This window comes from Lethenteron reissneri, chromosome 39 (assembly GCF_015708825.2).
Source record: "Lethenteron reissneri isolate LAM-NWPU_2019-01 chromosome 39, ASM1570882v1, whole genome shotgun sequence".
NCBI classification, from domain to species: Eukaryota; Metazoa; Chordata; class Hyperoartia; order Petromyzontiformes; family Petromyzontidae; genus Lethenteron; species Lethenteron reissneri.
The window spans coordinates 5,648,154-5,657,610 of NC_083817.1; the positions used below are offsets into that span (position 1 = coordinate 5,648,154).

Sequence of the window (9,457 nt, forward strand, 5' to 3'; positions counted from 1 at the left end):
TGAAGGTTTTCATGCGCGTGCGTGCGTGCGCGCGCGCGTGATGCGTTAAAACCAGATCGACTCAGTCGCGAAATATCTACAAGTGATCCTTGTGCCTGCGTTTGGATGAGTCAACCCTGGAATGAGCTCCTGGGTGCGCGCCGCGTAAAACTCCGGGGCCTGGCGCGGTGCTGCCAAAAAACACCTTCATCATAGGTGCTCGCAAACAGGTGGGCGTTGAGAGATAGGGACGCGGCGAGAGGGGGGGGGGGGGGAGACGACAGAGAGAGAGAGAGGTGAGGGACAGAGAAGACCTCGATTGAAAACTGCGCGGCTGCTCAGCCGATTGACCCACCGGGCGGATCGGGCCAGCGGACAAAATCTAAATCGGCCGCGCAGCAGCGAGAAGGGAGGGGGGGGGGGGCCCCAGCCATGCTGCGTCGTAGCGGCCTAACGACCCCCGTCAACGACCGGGCCGGAGTGACCCTCTCGTTCTCCGGGTTCTTCCTCGTGTTCGCCGGGCTCACGCTCACGTGCATGGGATGGCTGTACTACACGCGCCACTCGCATAGCTTCGACTGGTCACAAGTGCTGGGACCCATCCTGATGGGCCTCGGCGTGGTCTTCTTGCTGCTGGCCGCGTGGCGACTCAGGACTCTGATGTGAGTGTTGCGTGCCCCAGCTGATGAGTTCATTGTCATCTTCTTGGTTCTTTCGGTAAAGTCACGTATAATGGAAATAATGAAATAATAAAAATTTTACATAATAAAATAATTCTCACGACGTTTCGGCCACAACGCAAGCAGCCGTCCTCAGGTGAAGAACAGGTCTGTCGAAAAGTCATTCAGACTCTGTCTTCTCGACAGACCTGGTCTTCACCTGAGGACGGCTGCTTGCGTTGTGGCCGAAACGTCGTGAGAATTATTTTATCATGTTTTATTTTTATTATTTTATTATTTCCCTTCTACGTGACTTTACCGAAAGAACCAAGAAGATGAATCCCTGCAGTCACGAAAGCTTTAATCGAAATTCATTGTCATTGTTGTTACGATTGTGATGGCAAGCCTCGCGGAGCCTCATGACTTGTTTTTTTTAACGAGAGCCCTGGCCACGTTTTCACGATTTCCGCACGTGTTTCTCCATTTTTTGAGTGATTTGCGGGCTTATTTTTTTTCTTCATTTATTTAAAATTGGCAAGCCGGCGCACAATGGGGGCCTACTCTTGCGAACGACGCCACTGGATCTTTAACGTCCACTGCGAGTGAAGCAGGCGGTGCGTATTTTTTTTCGTTTACAGTTTATACACCGGCAGTGTTAACCAGGGCGGCCACTGAAATTCGAACTGTGAACCTCTGCAACGAGCGAGTCAAACGCAGCGCTACCGATCGGGCCGTGTCACTGCCTCAGTAATGTCATCTTCATGATTTAATCTTCTTCTTGCGTTCGCAACAGCGTAGAGAGAGAGAGATGGCCCATGGCTCGTATATGTCAATTTCCCATCCCAATGTATGTATGTTGAACTTCTTTCGCACCGTACATAGCCAACCGTGCTAATCGGAGGAGCAGCTGTCATCTCAGCAGGCTGTGATCGCTTCGCGTGAAATCAATGAGGTCGTCCACCACGGAGATGGAGCAGTTGATAGAGTACGTGCACAGGAGCTCGATGGCTGTGAGATGGCCATGGTTTTAGGAAGACTTAACTCGTTTATGTATTTGTCCCGGAAGCCACACTGAGTTGTCGGAGGGTCCTGCATCGGGCTTTCATTTTAAGATAGTTTCAGCCAATTAATGACGAGTTGTGATTATCGTACACGAGAAAACGCACGCGCGCGAGGGGGCAACACTCAATCCCCGTACAGATGGCGATTAGTCCACTTGCTGTACTGCCCTCCCCGACGCCCACGTATAGAAGGGATTTTCCCAAGATCCAACAACTCTCGCTGCTGCCCCCACAGCGCCGCCGGGTTACAGGCGGCAGGCCACGTGCAGCGCAGCCGCCTTGACTTGTTGAACGTCTCCCACGACGCTCAGATGCTGCCGCTCTAGAGGGGAGCAGGAGGAGGAAGATACGGAGATGCGACGCCGCTTCGAGGCGTTCGGCATTCTGGTGGCGAGCATCCAGGCCCCGGGAAATCCCACGGCTTCCTCCGCGAGCGACCACGGCTTCCTCCCGCCGCCCCCCTACGACCCCGAGTCGGCACCCCCAGCCTACAGCGGCGGTGGAGGAGGAGGCGGCTACGTGAACCGGGCGTGCGAGGGGGAGATGGAGGAGCAGGCGGTGCCCGGAGCGGGAGCCGTGGCGGCGATGGGGATCGAAACTGGGAGGCAAAGGTGAGGAGTTGCTCGTTTGTGCAGCCGTTGGTGGTGACCCATGACCCATGGTGATCAATGGTGAAGATGTCAATGGTGGACACATTCATAGATTGGTGATGACTTTAATGATGTTGATGATCAAGTTAATGATACAAATGATGACACCAGTCAAACTAATGAGGTCAACCATCGTGTTCGATGATGATATTGATTACGCAAATGGTGGCAACAATAATGGACCGTGGACATATCGATGATGACGATGATGTTGATTATGTGGACGATGATGATGTTGATGATGATGACGATGATGATGTGGACGATGATGTTAATGATGATGATGACAAATGATGATGTTGATGACGATGATGTTGATGATGATGTTGATGATGACGATGATGACGATGATGATGTGGACGACGATGTTGATGACGGCGATGATGAGACCCATCCATCTCTCCACCCCTCCCAAAGGAGCGCCGAACTCTCTCCTCGCCCCTCCTCCGACGTCCCTTGGAAGGAATCCACATTCCCAGCGATGCCTCCGTCATACGAGGAAGCCATCGCAGATGCTGCCCTTTGCCCGCTTCCCTCGCTCCCTGCCCTGCCCTCTGCGGCTGCCCTGCCCTCGCAGCCCGGTCCCGAGAACGACATCACGTCAAACGCCCTCTCGACGTCGCCTGCACGGACGGACGCAGCGAAACTCGACAGCTAGGCGCGACACGAGAGCCCACGAGCCACGGTGAATTGTATTTCGTCGGAGGAGGTTGAATAATGGACTTCAGAGGTGGCCCTGGAAGCTTAAGAGGTCAGAGCGCTGAGTGGGCTCTGCCGAGAGCCAAGGCTCGAGCCGGGGTCCAGCTGTGTGTGATTTAATCCGGGGTCTCTAGTGCAGCGAGTTGGACGTGTCAGGCCAGCTGACCAGTGCCGGATGAAGCTAGTGCGGCGCCTGTAGCATATGTGATAAAGGGGCCCTAATTTATAAATATGTTAAAAACACAAATGTTTTACTTGCATAGTAAAATAATTGTATTTTTTCATTTGCTATACAGCCAGATGATGTGACAAATCGCTAACCTTGAACACCCAGTTGTTGATAAAAGTTGAAGGCAGTATAGTACTATAGTAATAGAGCAAGTGCAGAATCACTAAACCGGAATTGATATCTTGAAAGCATTTAGCGTGGGGCCCTTGAAAGTGCGGGGCCCGTAGCTAATACATGTGTAGCTACTACTACTACATGTGTAGCTACTACTACATGTGTAGCTGCTACTACATATGTAGCTACTTTTGCTACGTGGATCATCCGGCACTGCAGCTAACCAATGACGACTCAAACAAACAAAAAAGCCATCGCAATTAAATTTGGTTCCGCACCTAAAATTTCTCTAAATCGCAGCTCTGAGAATTAAAAAAAACGTCTGTTTGACCGTCGTGCGACGAACGTTGCTCTCAATTGGTTGGTAGAGCGAGCGGGCTAATGCTGCTACCCCTCTACTGTGTCGATCATTGGGTCACTTGAGGAAGATGTAACTCAGAGGTAGCTCTGTAATGCCTGCTTCCGCGGACCGTTTTATAAACACAAAGTGGGTTGCTACGTTTACGTGATCTAACCGAACAAAAAAAACCACTTTACTATGAATAATATTGGTCGGGAAAGCCTGCAACGTGTTAAATTCATGGAAGGTGAATGAACAATGCCGTAATTGGTCGCTCTTGGGTCCGATCGTGTTGATATGAATGTCATCTAGGGCTATAACTCTCCAACAACAACCGCCACTCGCCACTAAGTGGCGCGGACGTCACCACGGCGCTTGTGCCAGGCGATGTGCACAATCACAAACGTGTAGATTGATTTTGTTTTTGTGCAAAAGCAGTTACGTCGATAAGCAGGATTTATTTTCGTACGACTTGTCGCTGGAGATTACAGAGCTCACAACTTAAAATCAAACCCGTGTGCTCACGCCCGGACTGGCCCATAGAACAGTCCCGGCAAAATGCTCGTTGGGTCGGGTCCATACCGAGGGGGCCGTTCGGCCAGTCTGCGTGGGGAAATTGCCAATGTGATGATGAGTAAAAAAATAAAATATATTTTTCTAATGAAAATATTTTACTACCTCCAATGTGTACGCTTCATTGCATATTTTTCTTTCTCAGTTGGCATTAACCTCCCCCCCCCCCCACATCTTCGGCAGCCCCAAAGATTGTTCCTCACCGGTCCACGTGTTTTTTGGACCCAGTCCCCAAACGGGCCGAAGAGATCGCACGGGCAATTGGGTGCCCGATGGGTTTACAAATTCCGATGTTTTGTTTTAGTCCCCCAGGCTGTCGACTGCGTTTGCCCATGTAACATCCCGCTTTATTTTGGCTGTGCCAGGTGTTGGAGGGGGGGTTTTTTTTTTGGTTAAACGTCGACATGATATACACGGCACGGGCTAACCTAAGCAGAAACCAAATACGAATCGTAACATACTCTTAGTTCTTTCGGTAAAGTCACGTAGGTAAAAAATGAAATTAAAATTAATAAAAATAAAAATATTCTTTTATTTTAATTTGTATTAATTTAAATTTCAAAAAAATATTATTTTATTTTTATTAATTTTAATTTCATTTTAACCTACGTGACTTTACCGAAAGAACTAAGAGTATGAATCCTTGCAGTCACGAAAGCTTCAAATCTAGAACGAATCGTAACATTGGTCGAGAAAGCCCGTTAGGTATTTAAAGAAAAACAAAGACTAAATGAATGTTCGCGTTTAATAATTTGATCCGAGTTTACAATACGGATTGCGTGCGTGTGTGCGTGCGTGTGTGTACGTGCTTGTGTACGCGTGTGTGTGTACGTGTGTGCTAGTGTGCATTGTGACGGAGCGGTGGTCTAGCGGTTAGCGCACCGCGCTACGGATTTTTCCTCTGTTCACATAAATTAGTGAGATCGGTACACTTGGCGTGCGTCTCTTGATTGGTAAATGCGATGCAAATGAGGCGCTGGTGCTCATCAATCAAGCAGTGGTCTCTCTAAGATCTACATGAAGTGGCCGTATGGGTCGGGTTCATGATGACCGCGTCAGAGAATCAGAGTCAGAATCTTTACTTCGACTGGAGGAGGAAATCCGATGAGCTGTAAAGCTCTTTGTCACGAATGACTATTGAACAACAACAATAACAACAATCGCCTGGCGACCGCGCCGTGCAGGATCCACAGTGTCTTCGCTGTGGATCGACTGACATTTGCCACGTGATTGTAATGCATCGCTATCATCCCGTGTTCTTGTACAGGGAAAATTAGTTTTCAAGTCCACGCAGCGTACAGCCGTTTCAATTACCGACAACCTTTTTTGTCTCTTTGTTTGTGTTTCTCCCTTGTGATGGGACTTTGTCGGATAAACTTTTGAGATTTTCAAGGGGCACGGGGTGACCAATAAGGTCTGAATTGATCTGTAATAAGGTAGGGCACTGACAAGGGGTTGACAGGTATGTAGTGGTGAGTGTACTACTACTAGTGGTGAGTGTAGTAGTGGTGAGTGTAGTAGTGGTGAGTGTAGTAGTGGTGAGTGTTGTAGTGGTGAGTGTACTCGTGGTGAGTGTAGTAGTGGTGAGTGTACTAGTGGTGAGTGTACTCGTGGTGAGTGTAGTCGTGGTGAGTGTAATAGTGGTGAGTGTAATAGTGGTGAGTGTACTCGTGGTGAGTAGTGGTGAGTGTACTCGTGGTGAGTGTACGAGTGATGAGTGTAGTAGTGGTGAGTGTACTAGTGGTGAGTACTGGTGGTGAGTGTACTAGTGGTGAGTGTACTCGTGGTGAGTGTAGTGGTGAGTGTAGTAGTGGTGAGTGTAGTAGTGGTGAATGTACTCGTGGTGAGTGTAGTAGTGGTGAGTGTAGTAGTGGTGAGTGTACTAGTGGTGAGTGTAATAGTGGTGAGTGTAATAGTGGTGAGTGTACTCGTGGTGAGTAGTGGTGAGTTTACTAGTGGTGAGTGTACTAGTGGTGAGTGTAATAGTGGTGAGTGTAATAGTGGTGAGTGTACTCGTGGTGAGTAGTGGTGAGTGTACTAGTGGTGAGTGTAGTAGTGGTGAGTGTACTAGTGGTGAGTGTAATAGTGGTGAGTGTAGTAGTGGTGAGTGTACTCGTGGTGAGTAGTGGTGAGTGTACTCGTGGTGAGTGTAGTAGTGGTGAGTGTAGTAGTGGTGAGTGTACTAGTGGTGAGTGTAATAGTGGTGAGTGTAGTAGTGGTGAGTGTAGTAGTGGTGAGTGTACTAGTGGTGAGTGTAATAGTGGTGAGTGTAGTAGTGGTGAGTGTACTCGTGGTGAGTAGTGGTGAGTGTACTCGTGGTGAGTGTAGTAGTGGTGAGTGTAATAGTGGTGAGTGTAGTAGTGGTGAGTGTAGTAGTGGTGAGTGTACTAGTGGTGAGTGTAGTAGTGGTGAGTGTAGTAGTGGTGAGTGTACTCGTGGTGAGTGTAGTAGTGGTGAGTGTAATAGTGGTGAGTGTAATAGTGGTGAGTGTAATAGTGGTGAGTGTACCAGTGGTGAGTGTAATAGTGGTGAGTGTAGTAGTGGTGAGTGTAGTAGTGGTGAGTGTAGTAGTGGTGAGTAGTGGTGAGTGTAGTAGTGGTGAGTGTAATAGTGGTGAGTGTAATAGTGGTGAGTGTAATAGTGGTGAGTGTACTCGTGGTGAGTAGTGGTGAGTGTACTAGTGGTGAGTGTACTAGTGGTGAGTGTAATAGTGGTGAGTGTAATAGTGGTGAGTGTAGTAGTGGTGAGTGTACTCGTGGTGAGTAGTGGTGAGTGTACTAGTGGTGAGTGTAGTAGTGGTGAGTGTACTAGTGGTGAGTGTAATAGTGGTGAGTGTAGTAGTGGTGAGTGTACTCGTGGTGAGTAGTGGTGAGTGTACTCGTGGTGAGTGTAGTAGTGGTGAGTGTAGTAGTGGTGAGTGTACTAGTGGTGAGTGTAATAGTGGTGAGTGTAGTAGTGGTGAGTGTAGTAGTGGTGAGTGTACTAGTGGTGAGTGTAATAGTGGTGAGTGTAGTAGTGGTGAGTGTACTCGTGGTGAGTAGTGGTGAGTGTACTCGTGGTGAGTGTAGTAGTGGTGAGTGTAATAGTGGTGAGTGTAGTAGTGGTGAGTGTAGTAGTGGTGAGTGTACTAGTGGTGAGTGTAGTAGTGGTGAGTGTAGTAGTGGTGAGTGTACTCGTGGTGAGTGTAGTAGTGGTGAGTGTAATAGTGGTGAGTGTAATAGTGGTGAGTGTAATAGTGGTGAGTGTACCAGTGGTGAGTGTAATAGTGGTGAGTGTAGTAGTGGTGAGTGTAGTAGTGGTGAGTGTAGTAGTGGTGAGTGTAGTAGTGGTGAGTGTAATAGTGGTGAGTGTAGTAGTGGTGAGTGTAGTAGTGGTGAGTGTACTCGTGGTGAGTGTACTAGTGGTGAGTGTAGTGGTGAGTGTACTAGTGGTGAGTGTCATAGTGGTGAGTGTAGTAGTGGTGAGTGTAGTAGTGGTGAGTGTCGTAGTGGTGAGTGTAGTAGTGGTGAGTGTACTCGTGGTGAGTGTAGTAGTGGTGAGTGTACTAGTGGTGAGTAGTGGTGAGTGTACTCGTGGTGAGTGTAGTAGTGGTGAGTGTACTCGTGGTGAGTGTAGTAGTGGTGAGTGTAATAGTGGTGAGTGTAATAGTGGTGAGTGTAATAGTGGTGAGTGTACCAGTGGTGAGTGTAATAGTGGTGGGTGTAGTAGTGGTGAGTGTAGTAGTGGTGAGTGTAGTAGTGGTGAGTAGTGGTGAGTGTAGTAGTGGTGAGTGTAATAGTGGTGAGTGTAGTAGTGGTGAGTGTAGTAGTGGTGAGTGTACTCGTGGTGAGTGTACTAGTGGTGAGTGTAGTGGTGAGTGTACTAGTGGTGAGTGTCATAGTGGTGAGTGTACTAGTGGTGAGTGTAATAGTGGTGAGTGTAGTAGTGGTGAGTGTAGTAGTGGTGAGTGTACTAGTGGTGAGTGTAATAGTGGTGAGTGTAGTAGTGGTGAGTGTACTCGTGGTGAGTAGTGGTGAGTGTACTCGTGGTGAGTGTAGTAGTGGTGAGTGTAATAGTGGTGAGTGTAGTAGTGGTGAGTGTAGTAGTGGTGAGTGTACTAGTGGTGAGTGTAGTAGTGGTGAGTGTAGTAGTGGTGAGTGTACTCGTGGTGAGTGTAGTAGTGGTGAGTGTAATAGTGGTGAGTGTAATAGTGGTGAGTGTAATAGTGGTGAGTGTACCAGTGGTGAGTGTAATAGTGGTGAGTGTAGTAGTGGTGAGTGTAGTAGTGGTGAGTGTAGTAGTGGTGAGTAGTGGTGAGTGTAGTAGTGGTGAGTGTAATAGTGGTGAGTGTAGTAGTGGTGAGTGTAGTAGTGGTGAGTGTACTCGTGGTGAGTGTACTAGTGGTGAGTGTAGTGGTGAGTGTACTAGTGGTGAGTGTCATAGTGGTGAGTGTAGTAGTGGTGAGTGTAGTAGTGGTGAGTGTCGTAGTGGTGAGTGTAGTAGTGGTGAGTGTACTCGTGGTGAGTGTAGTAGTGGTGAGTGTACTAGTGGTGAGTAGTGGTGAGTGTACTCGTGGTGAGTGTAGTAGTGGTGAGTGTACTCGTGGTGAGTGTAGTAGTGGTGAGTGTACTCGTGGTGAGTGTAGTAGTGGTGAGTGTAGTAGTGGTGAGTGTAGTAGTGGTGAGTGTAGTAGTGGTGAGTGTACTCGTGGTGAGTGTAGTAGTGGTGAGTGTACTAGTGGTGAGTAGTGGTGAGTGTACTCGTGGTGAGTGTAGTAGTGGTGAGTGTACTCGTGGTGAGTGTAGTAGTGGTGAGTGCACTCGTGGTGAGTGTAGTAGTGGTGAGTGTACTAGTGGTGAGTAGTGGTGAGTAGTGGTGAGTGTACTCGTGGTGAGTGTAGTAGTGGTGAGTGTAATAGTGGTGAGTGTACTCGTGGTGAGTGTAGTAGTGGTGAGTGTACTCGTGGTGAGTGTAGTAGTGGTGAGTGTACTCGTGGTGAGTGTAATAGTGGTGAGTGTACTCGTGGTGAGTGTAGTAGTGGTGAGTGTACTAGTGGTGAGTGTAGTAGTGGTGAGTGTACTCGTGGTGAGTAGTGGTGAGTAGTGGTGAGTGTAGTAGTGGTGAGTGTACTAGTGGTGAGTGTAATAGTGGTGAGTGTACTCGTGGTGAGTGTA

The 9,457-nt window shown here is 48.5% G+C and overlaps 1 protein-coding gene across 1 annotated transcript; it reads left to right on the top strand.

The window, feature by feature from the left end:
• The first annotated feature begins 245 nt into the window (after positions 1-245).
• TMEM174 (transmembrane protein 174) lies at positions 246-3,678 on the top strand. Its single transcript, XM_061567571.1, has 3 exons — positions 246-641; positions 2,011-2,310; positions 2,767-3,678. The coding sequence occupies exons 1-3, from the start codon at positions 412-414 to the stop codon at positions 3,005-3,007; spliced, it is 771 nt and encodes a 256-aa protein (XP_061423555.1). The 5' UTR covers positions 246-411; the 3' UTR covers positions 3,008-3,678.
• Positions 3,679-9,457: the final 5,779 nt, after the last annotated feature.

Bases quoted from the DNA above. Each gene is read 5' to 3' on its own strand.
- TMEM174 (XM_061567571.1), top strand. From the start codon at position 412: ATGCTGCGTCGTAGCGGCCTAACGACCCCCGTCAACGACCGGGCCGGA. The intron at 642-2,010 runs GTGAGTGTTGCG...CACGACGCTCAG, and splicing joins TGGCGACTCAGGACTCTGAT to ATGCTGCCGCTCTAGAGGGG. The intron at 2,311-2,766 runs GTGAGGAGTTGC...CCCCTCCCAAAG, and splicing joins ATCGAAACTGGGAGGCAAAG to GAGCGCCGAACTCTCTCCTC.